The sequence below is a fragment of the Onthophagus taurus genome, chromosome 7, assembly GCF_036711975.1.
Source record: "Onthophagus taurus isolate NC chromosome 7, IU_Otau_3.0, whole genome shotgun sequence".
Classification (NCBI taxonomy): Eukaryota; Metazoa; Arthropoda; class Insecta; order Coleoptera; family Scarabaeidae; genus Onthophagus; species Onthophagus taurus.
The window spans coordinates 17,348,650-17,364,452 of record NC_091972.1 but is presented as its reverse complement, the minus strand read 5'-3'; the positions used below and the strand labels follow the sequence as shown (position 1 = coordinate 17,364,452).

At 30.0% G+C, this 15,803-nt stretch overlaps 1 protein-coding gene across 1 annotated transcript; it reads right to left on the bottom strand.

Annotated features, from left to right (window-relative positions):
* Positions 1–503: 503 nt before the first annotated feature.
* LOC111420742 (enolase-phosphatase E1-like) lies at positions 504–15,309 on the bottom strand. The gene is made up of 6 exons (XM_023053783.2): positions 14,948–15,309; positions 13,763–13,998; positions 7,957–8,210; positions 7,720–7,889; positions 7,175–7,346; positions 504–2,043 (listed from the first exon to the last, which is right to left on the bottom strand). Exons 1-6 carry the CDS (start codon positions 15,047–15,049, stop codon positions 827–829), a joined length of 2,151 nt encoding a protein of 716 aa, XP_022909551.2. The 5' UTR covers positions 15,050–15,309; the 3' UTR covers positions 504–826.
* Between the last annotated feature and the right edge of the window lie 494 nt (positions 15,310–15,803).

The following is a 15,803-nucleotide window of genomic DNA, read 5'->3' as shown; positions in this document are numbered from 1 at the left end:
TCAGTCTTAAATTTAATATAAAAAATGTTTTTTTAAAATTAATTATAGAGAAAATCTCAGATACTAAAATAAATTATTATTATCGAAGTGTTGTTTTATCTTAAATTTATGGAAGAACGAATTTGTTTTGTTCTTGGAAATATTTGACTTCAATAATAATTCATTAATAGTAATAATAAAAATGAATTAGTTTAACTGGGAAATGGGAGGGAATGTAAAAAAGCCTTATCACTAAGTACATCTATTAATTAAGAGATTCACTTCCATCGGTTTATTTTTATTTTCTTAATTTACGATTTTTTTTCTTCTTTCTTTTTAATACTGTTCCAAAAGACATTTAAACAAAACTTGATAATAATACACACAGAAAAAACAATAACATCCAGTCTTTATTGTAGAGTGTGTCGAAAAATTATTTTCAAGAAAAACTTGAAAGAAAATAAATAATTAATTCTGCAGTTCTTTTATTTTGGCCAAAATTAATGTAAGTTTTTTTTTCTTGATTGATATTTTTACTGGAAAATAATTCTTCAACACATCGTATTATACTTATTTTTTACGAACATTATTGAGATGATTTTAATAATTTTTTTTCTTCTTGGAATGTTTTATTTTGTCGCACGAAATAACAGTGCAAAAATCAGATTACTTTTCTTATTGGAATCATAAAAAATGTACACTACTTTTTGAAATTAATACAAAAAAAAAATAATAATTAACATTAAACAAAAATATACGAAAAAATAAGAAGAGAAAAATGAAAAAACATGTATACTTATTATTTTTTTCTCATTTCTTTTTTTTTTTTTTTTTAAACATAGAAATATTATACCTCGACTGCAACCGCCGTCGTCGTCGTCGTCGGTGATTCGGTCGTTTCCTCAATCTTTTTGACTTTAATCTCTTCACCAGTCACGCCAACGCCACCTTCCGACGTAGCTTTTTCAACGACTTCAGCACCACCGTTCTTTTTTACATCACTACTTGTGTCCGTTTCGGTACCGCCACTACTTCCGTTCGCCAATTCACTCTTATTTTCTTTTTCATTTTCACTTTCTGGTACTTTTTCGTCACCATTTACTTTTTCTTTATCAACATCATCTTTTTCTTTTGTTTCTTCCACAATTTCACTTTCTTTTGTGCTACTTTCTTTGGACGTATTTTCTTCATTCAAATTATGTTTTTCAACTTTTCCCTCATCTTCTATCGTTTCTGGTTTAGCTTCCGTTGATTTCACTTCCGTTGATTTCGCTTCCGTTGATTTAGCTTCCGTTGATTTCTTGTCTTCTTTAACATCATCTTTTACATTATTTTCATTTGTTGTTGATTTTTCTTTAACTATATCATCTGAAGTTGATTTTTCTTTAATTTCTGTTTGTTCTTTAATTGCTTTCTCATTTTTAATTTCTTTAACATCGTCCTTTTGTGATTCTTTTTTGTGATCTATTGATTTATCTTCTGTTGACGTTGTTGTTGATGTTGATTTTGTTTCTTCTTTGTTAATTTTCTCTTCTTTATCATTTTCTGCTTTTTCTTCGACTTTCTTTTCAACAATTATTTCAGGTTTATTTTCTACAGGAACTTTTTCATCTTTTTTCTCAACACTTTTTTCATCATTTGATTTAGTTTCTTCTGCTTTATCCGTTTTAACATTACAAACAGTATCCATTTCCTCTAATTTCGTTTCAACAACCTCCGTTTTTGAACTTTCTATAGTTTCTTTCTTAGTTTCTTCAGTTACTGACAATTTTTCAACAACACTTTCATTTTTCTTTTCAATATCTTTCTTATCCGGAACTATTTCCTCATTTTTAGTTTCTTTTTTTTCATTTTTATTTTCTACTTTCTCTGTTTCTTTTGTATTTTCAGTCTTTTTTATTGGCTTTGAAACTTCTTCTTCGGCTTCCATTTTTTCTTCCTGAACTACTTTTTCATCAGTCAAGTTAACTTCCGGTTTCTTTTCAGTCTCTTTCTCTTCCTGTTTATTAGAATCCTTTCCATCTTCCTCCATTTTTTGATCTTCCTCTAATTTCGCAACTGAGGCTGTAAATAAATAAACAAATATGACTTTTTTGATCCATTTATTTTCAAAGCAATAATATTAAAATAATTTAAAATAGCGGACAGAGAACATTGTTGCTGAGGCGCAACAATGTGTTTATTAGTTTCAAATTGATATGATATCTATAGATAAAAAAAACTGAACAAAAAGAAAATATGAAAGTTCTTTTTAGGAAGATATTTCCTATATTTCTGTTAACCATATATGAATTTCAATGATCAAGATTTTTAAAGATACCAACTCAGACAACAAAGACATCAGAATAATTTCAAACCTCTACTGCAACCAGACTTGTTGCATGAGACTTGATGGAGAACAAACAGAGAAAGTGAAGATATTCAATATGCAAATTAATTTATTTCTTAATATATTAACATTCTTGCTAGAATCAAATGTTATTAATATTAAAACGGGCCTGAACGGCAGGAATGACACTGTTTTGCAGCAACTCCAGATATTTATTGCCGTTCAAATTTCCGTCAATAAAGAATGGTCCGACGACTTCATTTGCAATAATACCTACCCATACGTTTACTTTTTGTAGGTATAGAGTTCGCATGGGAACGTTTAGGTGATTATTACCAGAGCCGCGACGTCATCGGGCTGTTGATGTCACCTTCACCGCGTTATAACGTAGTAACATGCTTTTATCGAGCACATCGATGTGCCGCAACTTAACGATACTGGTTGAATGTTGGCCCATGTAAGATTTGGGGGGTTCTCCGCGGTGCAGCGTTCAATACGTGTTTGGCGGATTGTTTGACTAAAACTCAACCAGTGGCGTAGAGCGTTTATTATTAATGTGCGTTAATTTATATAAAAAAATAAAAATTGATTTTATTTATTTACATAATATTTGCGGAGTGTAGAGGGATGTGGAATGGATTTCTCGGTATATTTAGCAAGGAATGCTTTTAGGGTTGGATTTTTTAATTTTTCTAAAGGTATATTTGCGGCCAAAAACGCTTCACATAAATCCATATTGAACGTGTTTGGGGAAACGTTGTTTTCTTGGTCAATGTGGGATTTACATTTTATATGGTTTAATAGGTGATTGTTTTTAGAACAACTTAATCGTTTACAACAAATATTGCACTGTACTTCAGTTTCTCCAGTTACAGCAAAGACATCTTGTAGATTGTATTTTGATATCCAGTTGGTGATTTTTTTGTAACCTTCTGAATGTAAATCTAATTCCATTTTAAAAAACTCTGTAAGAATTACTAAGAATAAATAAAAAACTCATTAAACTTCTTAAATCTAAATTAAAGTCGTCAAGAATAAATTTAAAAAAAAACTTAAATAAGGTAAACAACCAGAAAACAAAACTAGGAAATTAATTCGCAGAAAAACTATAGAAAACGTAGGAAATATAAATTCGTGACTACTCTATTGAACGCTCGATACCTAACTAAAACCGGATGACCTCTCTACCGTAAAGCGACGAGCCGCCAATAAATTGAGGAGCTTTGGTCACGATATATCTGTTCTCTTAACTTATGCAAAGCTTATAGCCATTCTTTCCCCACTTACGCCAAACAGATACGCAAGTCTCTTGTAAGCACTCTGTACATGAATGGCATTAAGGAGCCAAGATACGCAGTTCTTCCTTAGACAAAAGTTGTAGGAAATTTATCACACTATAAACAAGAAATATATTTATACATACAGGATGTTCCACAACGACGTACTGAAATAAACATATGTTATGTTAAATGGAATGATATAGTTTTTATTGCGTATTCTGATTCTACACACAAAACTAAGTTGACTTATCAAAGACATGTTGATACCTAGTGCTTTTTGTTTTTGAGTTATTTTAATTAGAAGAACTTTTTTTAGCAATTAACGCTGTCCACTGTGGCCCAGAACCACAATAAAATGTGACAAATATCAAATATATAAATATTTTTTTTAAATTTTTCGCAGTTTTTTTAAATAGCAACCCCAATTTTTTCCTTCACCAGTGTATTGTACGCTGAAAAATAAGGGAACTTTGTCAGTACATCCCTATGTCTAAAATGTATGGTTTTCGTAGAAACTTGAAAAAAATGAAATTTTCTTGAGTATTAGTAAATTTAAAATTATTAGTTGGCTTTGGTTTGAAGCAACCAAACCGAAGAAACAAAAATTATCGTGGTACTTCTAATGACGGTAATAATGCAAGAATTAATTTCCTGCATGTTTTGATAAATTTCCCAATATGAGATAACCTACAATAGGTATAGAAATGTTTATAGATAATTTGTAGAGAATTAAATTCCCTTTCGAATAGGCTAATAAAATATGGGGCATTCCATTTAAAATTTTCGACTTCTCCCCATTCAATGAATGGAGAAACGGTAATTCAATTTTTGACCACTCTGATACAACAAATGACAATCTATTTGACAACATGTGAAGAGTGCCAATTTAGAGCATTTTTGAATGAACGTTGGATAAGATATGGGGTTTTAAAGAGCATGGTGAAATTTGCCAAAAAAAACTTAAAATCAAAATAACTCGAAAACGAAAAACGCTAGGTACCAAAACTAAAAGTCAATATATTTTTTTACGTACAATTAAAAGGTGTAATAAAAACTATAGCATTCCATTAAAAATAACGAAGTTTTGGTCTACTTCCGGTAGACACCTGTATAAACATAAAAGAAAATTCGGAAAATGAAGAACCTGGTGGACGGCAAAGTGAGGACGATGATGAGGAATCTGATTATGGTTAGTAATATATTTGTGTTTAATTTGTATTAGTAATTATTTTGTTTAAAATTGTGTTTGTTTTTTGATCAAATTTCAATTTTTAACATTTTTTAATTTTTATTAGATCATCCTGTATATATTTTTCGGAAAACGTAGTAAAGTTGAAAATGTGCATTTGATCCAGTTATTAAATGATTTCAGCATGAAAAACTATTATTGCAATGATTTTCGATTTTTGACACAGTTTTGGTTCAGTCTGGGCCACATTGAATGACCCGATTTTTTGGCAACAGATCGAGCTAGAAAGTTAAAATTTGTAACAGTTGCTGCTTGAATACGCTTAAATAGAGCGCCATTGGCTATATCACTCTATCTTATACAGTATGTTCAAAAGTGTAACTACTGTTTTACCATATTCAATTGCAAAAAAGTCGAAAATTTTAAATGGAACACCCATACTTGATTAGCTTATCAGATAGAGAATTTAATACTCTACAAATCTTCAGTACATGCCCCTATACCTATCTGTTGCACTTATTGAGATAGAGTGGAATGAATCAAAATCATGCAAAGAATGGCAGATTTTATTTATTTTTTCTATTAGTAGGCCATGAAATATATGTATTTGACAGTTTTCAAGTGATGCCGCCATAATTGTTTGTAATTTCACAGGTGGTAAACGTTGACTTCCGAGCAGGCGATGTTTCGATAATGAACTGATATTGGAGATATTGGAACTCAGCTTTGTGTGTAGAATCAGAATACGCAATAAAAACTATGTCATTCCATTTAAAATAACATATGTTTATTTCAGTACGTCGTTATGGAACAACCTGTATGTATTTTATGCATATCCATACATATGCACCCATTTATGTACTTTGTTGCTTACGTGGGACACTGTATATACTCAGTATATGTATATTTAATACACCTTAAATACAACAATAGAATATCATAAACGATACAACAATTTTAACAAAATTAATGGAATCATTCTAATCAAACAAATATAGACATGCTAGTGAGCCAGATACAGCATTATTATACCACACAAAAAATGCCATTTTTGTATATTGTGCACCTAAATTTTAAAAATTGACTCAAATGCAAATTGAATTTGTATTCTTTCATTACGACGTATGCTATAGAGAGCTGAGAGAAAATTTTTGAACCCTTTCCATTCTCTGCGCATCCCTCATCATCAAACAAGGTCTATAAACAAGATTGCAGTACTTGAGTAATGAGAGAATCAAGGAATCACATAATATAAACTACGCATCTTCATTCAATAAACGTCTGTTAGGGTAGAGTATTTTTAATTTGCCATATGAACGTTTCATCACTGTCAATCTCTAGATCTAATATTTTAACTTTATTAACAAAATTGATAATTTCTCAGTAAAGGACAAAGTAGTTCCAACAGAATTGTTAAGAAAGTTTTATAATACTCTAGCAAGGACTCATCTAAAAGAAGTTGTGTTAAGAAGTAGTAATAAAGAATTTATTAATTTCATTACAATCAAGCTGCCTGACGTTCTTTGATTTAATGTTATTTCTTATAAATCTCTATTTATAAGTATTTGAGGTGTAGGACAAAATCGTATAATATTCATATGCAGGATTTCCCATGGTTTTATATTTATATTAAATGCTTTATTTCTCAGTCTAATCATAAATGTAACATTGTCCGTCACCAGAGGTATTTTAGGCTTATTTTTATAAGTAATTTAGACCAAGGGAATATAAAGATCTAAAAGTTACATCAAATTAGCATTAAAAAAGTCCAAGTTGTCATCAACACGATGATGTACATGTAGAACCAAGGAACTGACATCAAGTCAGCATAAAAAGATAGTCATAGTTAAAATTTTTAAAATATCTAATTGGCGGTAAAACTGATTCCACCACATTAAAGGTGTAAGTACACGACACAATGGTCTGAAATGCTCGAATTCAACATACCAACATCAAAGACAATACAATCCTCAAAACTATGTAATCTAAGCAAGTCTGAGAGTTTTCTGCAACTCTTATTAGTTGCTCTAAGTGGAAACTTACATAACACATCACAGAGACGTTTCCAAGTAGTTGCGCCATCAGACATATTCCACTTTAATTAAAGTAAAGGAGCAACAATATGTTGATCAGTTTCAGATTGATATGATATTAATTGTGGTGCCTCAGTGGAAAATCTTATATTTCTCATGTTAATTAAAGCGGAGGCTAGCAATAGATGTAGCTTTAATATATTTAAACTTGGCCAACAACTTCAATCGCAACAAAATAAGATTTCGGTAGTCTTTTGCACTCATAAATGCTGTCAACAACAAAACCTATTATTAGGTGAAATAAATAAATTAGTGTTGATGTTTAAATTGTAATTTCTTATATTGAAAAATTAAATAAACTTACTTTCTGTTGTTGTGGGGGTTGTGTCTGCTGTTGTATCAACTTCCATAGCTTCTACAGCTTGTTCCGCTTCTTTGACATCTTCATTTTCTTGTTTAATCGTTTCAATAGAAGTTTTATCATCTGGTTTTTTCTCCTCTTCCGGTATAGTTTTAGGTATCTTTGAAGGTGGAGCCTAAATAAAGAGTTTAAGTCGATGGTAAACACAGCAAGCAAAGAGTTAATAATAAAATAACTACTTCATCTACAAAAGAAAAGTGTTTTGAAAGAGAATATAATTTAAAAGAATAGAAAGAAAAGGGAAATAAAGAAAATAAATTATGACAAAAATAAACTTTATAATTGTAACGAACGCCACTAAACAACAACAAAAAAGAAAGAAAATACTTGTATCACATCACTTTCTACTCCTAAAATCTTAAAAAAAAAATGTACAACAATGAGATTATTAACCAATTTGTTTAAAAATTTAACTACAAAGAAGAAGAACCCGTATCCAAAACCCCCGATTTTTAAGCAGACCTCAAAGACTTTCTACGTCCACAAACCTCTGGAGTTTCAACATCCTCGTTCTTTCGTTTTCCGGAACCGTCCCCAGTTAAATCAGTAAAACTTGAGATCACGGCGAAATCTTTTTTATCTTCATCTTTGAGTGCTTCATTTCCATCTCGAACGATTAATACAGTATTCAAACCAGAACTTTTTGCAGCTACCGCTTCTAAATACACAAAAAATATATAAAAACGATTTAATAAATCATTTAAAAAAATTATCATTTATGTTACCTTCAATTTTATCGTTTATATAAATAATTTCTTGTACTCCAACCGCTAATTCTTTGGCGATTTTTTCATAACTCTCACCATTAGTTTTTGCGCCAACAGAAAGATCAAAATAATTGGAGATATTTTTGGTTAAATCACCTTCGATTGTATTTGCAAAAAGTTGTTTTTGCGCTTCCACACTTCCAGTTGAAAAAATCGCCACACGTTTGGTTTTTGCCCAAGCTTCTAACGATGTTGAAACATCACTGAATACACTAAAAAAAAACACAAATTAAATTAAAAATAAATTTTTGATTGGGACAATTTAATTTATAATTTCTTTTGACTTATTTGATCACAAAAAATTATTGTAAAACTTTCTTTTTGTAAGAAGTGTTATAAAAAAAACTTTTCTGCAATTTTACAGGTTAATATACTTTCTTAAAAGAGGAAGGACACTTAAAAAAGTAAAGACAAGCGATAATAGTATTTAATACCAATCTGAGCCAGAATATGAATACTAATCTATAACCTCTACGACAATATCGTAGGAAGATATTGTTAAATAGCACAATAAGGATGAAACTCACCTTCATAACACCTTAAGAGATGGAAAACTGTGGAAACAACCCTGCTAAAGAGATGGTATTCAACCTATATGGAACCCTGCCTTCCATATAGGTTGAATACCACCTTAGGGCGAATTCCCGTCAAAACAGACGGATTATGAAACCTAGATGGTTGCTTCAGAACAGAGAAATTTAATATATTTTAAACCCATTGTACATCAGAACATCCACAAGATGATGTAGATCTTTCCAAATGAAGGCGAATCAAATAGAGCATATCTTAATAGATAAAATAGGAGTTACTAGCATCTTAGATACAAACACACATAGACGAGCATGCTGTGGCTCCAACTACCTTTTTTCGATTAAACTACAACAGTCTTACAAACGAGGAAATGTGGGAAAGATTTAAATGAGAAATCATCAATATATCATATTCAACTAATTAATCAGTTTATATAAATACTAAGCAAATAAAAAGGTCGTAGTGATTAATGTATAAAAATTTATCACATAAACCAATATTTATTAATAATGCACAAGTAAGAAAAATATCATCCATATTCACTGCTACGTTTTCTGCTGTTGCGCACATGGCAAGGGTTCAGTCTAATCTACTTAGGCTCTTGGAATTCAGTGTATTGTCGAAGTCTAATACTTTATTTTCCTTTCAAATATAGTTTCGGATATTTCTGGTGGTTTTTATGACTTAATTGCAGTCATATAACGAACAAAGACGGGGTTGTATACAGGTAGTTTACGAACCCCAAACTCTGGCGTGAGTTGTTCAGGTCCGCATTAACGAAAATTTACAAAAACATAATATTTGAAAACTTAAATACCATTACTTTGTGTGAAAATACAACAATTTATTTAAATCTATCTAAAAAGTCCACTTGTTTAAATAATTTATGATTATAATTATATAATTTATTATCTTTTCACACTAATTCTAAGATAACTATAATAAATATATGTTTTAATTTTTATTTTTTTAATTAATACTTGCTTTTTTTTGTAAAATCATTTAGGTATAAATACATTTATATTCTTTACTACATTTCTGTTTTATTTTGTTGAATTTAAAGTAAAATAAAAAAAGAAGTGCGTTCCTGGACCTACTTCCCTAGGAGGACCTATCATAAATCACGTCCAGGTGCTTTTTCCGGGTGATAATTACTGCTACTACTGTTTCTGAGGGTCATAAAAACCACCAAAAATATCGTAAACTATATAATAGCTAACTTAAAAGAGATGAAAGAATGATTTAGAATATGAGAAGAATATTATTCCTTTTTATCATAAGTTAAAGAAAATAAAGGTAACAGTTCTGGTAAATCCCCTGAAGGATATCAACGATAAAATCAACCGATTATACAGACTGGTTCAACTTTTAATCGAAGTTTTTTATATAAAGATAGGGTCACAACTCTTTTGTTTTCGAGCTATGAAACATTTATATTTTATCTTTTATTTCGGATATGTACTACTGGTTAATACCTTATTTTCAACCGTACCTTAAACTTTCCTAACCCGCGCCCTCTAAAAGGATGAAATTCACAACCCCTTTGATCTCCTTATAACAACATTTTAACGCCATGGAATATTAACATAAAACAATATGAGTTGTAAAGCTTATTCATTATTGTTACTTTTTTGTCTCTTTAGTTTTTTTCTTAGAGATAATAGTATTAGCGTAAAAAAAATAAGATGCTACATTGTACTGGAAAGCGCTGCTATTATTAAGAGAAAATTTTTCTTTATAGCTGGCTATGGAAGTTGTGCACTTACTAGGATCTAGTACTAACTAAATAACACCAATTAATTATGATTTTCATAAGAAAAACCATAAATAAGATGACTGTATGTCTAAACAAATTACGTTGTTTTAAACAAAATTGATACTCTTGCTTAATAATAGTCAAAAATTATTAATAATCATCAATAATTATGAGGATTCACCCTAAATGAATTTTAGCTAAACATGGCGGCAAATAGCGGTACATGGCACGACATTTTATTTTTTTATCACGGAAACTATTAACTTTAAGGAAAATACTAAAGAGACAAAAAAGTACCACTAAAGAATGAGCTTTACAACCCATATTTTTTTATATTAATATTCTATAGCGTTAAAAAGTTCTTTAAAAAAAATCAAGGGGGTGGTCTAGCGAAGTTTAAGCTATGCTTGAAAATAAGGTCTTACCCAACAGTAAATACGCACAAAGTTTCAAATTCTACGGTTTACTTACAGCCGAAATACAAAACAAAATGTAAATTTTTCAACTTTGACTAGTGCTTGACTAGACTTTGGCTATGAGCTAGCTCGAAAACAAACGACTTGCGACTCTACATTTATACAAAAAACTTGTGGTATTTTGGCAAGTACTACGTTCTAGTAAAGTTTTCCGATTAAAAACTGAACCACCCTATATATTACACATTTTTGGAAGAAAATTTTTAAATTGTTCACCTAAACCATATTGGAATTGGACATGGAGGACGAAATAAAATGATAAAAGAAGTTAATGCTTAATATAAGAACATTACAGTAGAAATTGTCATGATATATTTAAATCTTTGTGAACCCTGTCAAAAAAAGTTGAGCATCCCGAAAAAGGGAATTGTTATGCCAATTAAAAGCAGTAATTTTAATTGAAGATGTCAGAATTGATGTGCAGTCACAATCAGATGGCAACTACTAATTTATAATGGTTTATCAAGACCATCTCACGAAGTTTGTTTACCTCAGATCTTTAAAAACAAAACGAGACGAAGAAGTTGCTATCATCTTCTGAACATATTAACAATTTTGGTAGCTCACAAGGTTCGGTTGAGAGAGCCAACCAAGGCATAGAAAATATGTTGTGTACATGGATTGAAACAAATAATACCACAAAATGGTCAGAACGAATTAAATTTATCCAATTCATGAAAAATAGGGCTCATCATTTTGGAATAGATGATCGCAGTCCGTATGAAGCAGACGCTACTTCCGACAAAGATAGCCGATAGATGCTATTTCAGAAATCACTATAGAGGAGGAACTTGAAGAGGTGTTAAAAGAGCACTGTAATGAAAATAACGAACTTGAGAGATAACTTCAGAAGGACACAAAGATAATGAGCACAGAATGAAAGCAATGTGGAAATGGAAATACATAATCCTACCAAAAATATGCAATTAACCACTATTGGAACTTTGGCTATTAACTTAATCACAACAGGACAAATCGGTGGTGACGATAAAGTTCAAAATAGTTCAGAAGAAAAAGGTGATTTCACCTCCTTACTCAATAAAAGATTTACAAGCATTCAAGAAGCTCGAAACACTGTAAAGCACGCACTAGGTTGCGTTCACAACGCTTACTCGATTCACCCAGGTTAAATGTCAGGGTTAAACCTGGGTGAATCGAGTAAGCGTTGTGAACGCAACCCTAGAAAAGCAAGCTTACAAAATGTTATGCTTTTCAAAAACAAAGTATCCATTACTGTAGGAGAAAACGTACTTATAAGAATTCCAGATGTAGAGAGAGGTAAAGCAAACAGTAGGAATGTTATAATATATCGTCGTTTCTTTGATTTCTTGTAAAATTTTTAAAAATCCCCAATATGTTACGTTTTTTCTTAAGTTTATTCTATTTAAATTATTTGTGTAAAAATATAAATCAAAAACTTGAATTTATGTAACAAAATTCTCTGTTAATCTTGCCAATTTACTTTCTTAACAGAGAAAAGAAACTTAAAAATGTAAGGACGAACAATAAAAGTATTTAACATGATAACTTATTGTTTAGTTTAACTATGGTTCTATAGCAGAGAGGTAAACAGTCGTATTTTATCCAATATTGAGTTAATAGCATTTTCAAACTACATTGACAAAGAATAGTAATTCTATATTTCTTGATTACTTATTATTGTATTTATGAAAAAGCAGTATCTCCATTTTTCAAAGAGATAAAGAATCGTATCTCCAAAATCTAGAAAGCAGATTTTAAAAGAATACTGGTGTGATGAGAAAAATTGGGATATAAAGAGGCAGTTTATTCAGAAGAATAACAGTAGAAAGCACACATAAGATGTCAACAAGACGACATCTTAAACGAATATATTGCTAAGCTTTGGATTTATAAGAAGTGTTTTAACACTGAATTTAATTTTCACTAAGAATTAAAGAAACTCATGGTTTAAGAGAATTATCAACTATCCAACAACAACATGATGATCACTTGAAAGAAGCTAATAGTACATATAAGTTTAAAAAAAAATGATAAAGAAGAAAGTAAACAATCCAAGGGTAAACGGAAGGTTCCATATTTATCAAATAACCAAAGTTTTTATTGTCTTAAGCTATGGACTTTAAATTTGACTATTTATCATGCAACAAAATAATGCTTCCTATTGCTTAGTATGGGATGAATCAGAAGCTGGAAGAGGGAGCAATGAAATCGCGTCCATATTGATTAAATAGGCTGAAAATACTATTGCTGGTTCCACCATAGAAAATTTAATAATTTGATCAGATGATGAGAATTATGATGATGGTAAATTATAATTTACCATTGATTCAACTCCATTGATCGAACTGATTATCCTAACACTGTCTTTTACAACAATAATTTTAATGAGAAAGAATTTAAAAGTTTAAATATTTCAAAATCTGTAAGAAATCCTGTATCACTGCCTGATAAATTATTATGTTTGTGAAGTAATTTAAAGGGCATAACAAAGAAAAAACACAGTTATTTAATAAAAAGTTTGCAATGGGTGCCTGAATAGTCCTATAATTTTTTTTAAAGTCTTCTGATTTCTACAAAACACAATCAAAGTGATAGTTCTGATGAAGAAGTAACTGAATAAAGCTTGTCTTCATTAAATTTTGATGCATTTATTAACTAAAACATCTTTGCTATGTGGTGTTTGATGCATGTTATTTGTTTTGTTGAAATATAAAACTTATTTTGCATATTAAGCCCATTATTTTTATTATTAATTATTATTTTCAACCAGGGATAAAAAATCTTAACTCCAAACTGAAGGTAGAGGTAAAGGTAAAATGTACATTGTATAAAAAAGTTAATTGTTTAAAATAATACTAACATGGTTTTTAAGACAGCATAAAAAACTATTTAAAATAATATGATTTATTTATAATTACAACTTCTTATACTGTAAAATGTTTTACCTCTCCATTATAGAGTTGTATATTGCTGTTTAAGATAATTCTAAATGTTTATTTTGGGGTTAAAATTTACTTACTGTGCTTTTAGTGAGCCACTATCATAGCCTTTAGCAGAAATCAATCCTTGAATGGCTTTAACCTGTTCGTTATCGGCATCCTTTTCATAAAGTTCTTTAAAAGCATTTACTGCTTTCTCAACATCCAATTCTTCATCACCTTTTATCGCTTTAATAATTTCTTTGACTTTGTCTTCATCCCAATTTGTTTTTAAATACTCTTCGAGATTTGCGGCAGTGTATGGGATCAACGTTTCCTGTTAAAAAGAAAAAAAATCATGATAATTGTTTATTAAAAAAATATTAGTATGATTTTAAATTATTTTATTAATTTGAGGTTATGTGTAAAGATGACAAAAGTTTAAATACTTTATAGGAAATAAAGTTATAACTTTATTTTAAATTTATATTAATTTCTATAAATAATTCGAATAATTTTTTGTTAACTTTAAAGGTTATGTTTAATTTTTTTTAAGGTTATGTTAAATTTTTTTTCAGGTTATGTTAAATATTAACAACAAAATTTGGTAAAATTTGATTATAAAAGGTAATGTAAATATTTGTATATGAATTAAATGAAGTTTGAATACATTTTCAATACAATACAAAAATTTTGGGAAATTTAAAACATTTTGTGAACCCTTTAAATATGCTTTGTTTTTTTTTTCAAGTTTTTGAATTGGATGAATGAAGTAAAAACCAGCTGCTACATTTTCCCCTTTTGTATTAAAAAATACAAAAGGTGGCATAACTAACAAGGAGAGTCCAATACACAGGTGATACACAACTACATGTAGAGAGAGAGTAGAGAGCTTTGGTGGCGACTGTACTTAAGATGAATGCACTGTATTCAACAAGGGACGAATTTTTACCTGTCCAAGGACAACAGCAACAGACCCCGAACGGTTTAGAAAATCCGTTAAAATCCATCAAGAACAGTTTTAAAATGAAAACGTAAACTTGTAAAGTTTCAAAAAGATATAAAACTCTGTTCGTCTTCTGCGCAGGAAGTAAATTTTGTATATTTGCCTGCAAACCGGAAAATTTCGCTCAAAATTCGATTCCGCAAAGTTCTATTTCCGTAGAATTTTTTACCGGTAGGCTTTGAAATTTTTTGAATTAAAATAAAATGTTTGTTGTTTTAATTAATTTTCTTTAAATTAAAAATGACCGTTATAAAGTTGAAATGAAAAAGTAATACTTTACCTTGATGAAATTGTTGGAGGTTGTCGTACCGGCGACGTCTAAAAGCACGACCGAACATTTATCGAAACCGCCGACCGTTGTCGTCCCTTTATCTCCGCTCATGTTTCCTCTTCGAAACTTTTCCTTATTAACTTTTGTTTGACTAGTAAACCGAATGGTTTAGATGTTATTTAAAACGAACACTGGCAGTGGACGAGAATAAATGGACCGGTTTATGTCGAGCTGAATGGAGTAAAAATGCGTTCGCGAATCAGTGCAAAATGGCGAGGTCGGTCTTTGGCGCATGCGCGTTTTTATTTTCCCCCACCCCTGTTTCCTACAACGATCGTTAGCGGTCGTACACGAACACAATAGAGCTGGTTGAGTTTTTTTTTTCATTTTCTTTCTCCCTCGAAAACTTGTTTCCCAAAGAACCAGAAGTTCTCAAACTAACAATTAACTTTCAACTAATTCAAATTAATATTTTAATCTTATCAATCAATTAAATCACCTTCAAATCAAAAAATTTTAATTAGAAATTAAAAGAATTAAGTTGATACCGATTAGTTTCGTTAATCACCAAAAGATGGAGCTATCAATCAATTTCCTTATTATCCTTTAAATTAATAAAATAAAGTTATTTATTATATCAAATAATTTGAGATATTAAAATAATCGGATTTAAGAACATTATTAATTTAAACAAAAATGTATTAATAACTAAACTAATAACTTAAAACAAATGTCAATCTAATATCATTTCGATATTAATAGATGGAGCTGTATAACAGGATTCTTTTAAATATTTTATTTATGATTTATTTTATTATCTATTTATTACATTTATATATCATTTTATCAATTCTATACATAAAAG

Bases quoted from the DNA above. Each gene is read 5' to 3' on its own strand.
- LOC111420742 (XM_023053783.2), bottom strand. From the start codon at position 15,049: ATGAGCGGAGATAAAGGGACGACAACGGTCGGCGGTTTCGATAAATGT. The intron at 8,211-13,762 runs GTAAGTAAATTT...GTTTTTTTTTAG, and splicing joins AGTGGCTCACTAAAAGCACA to TGTATTCAGTGATGTTTCAA. The intron at 2,044-7,174 runs GTAAGTTTATTT...ATTTATTTACAG, and splicing joins AACCCCCACAACAACAGAAA to CCTCAGTTGCGAAATTAGAG.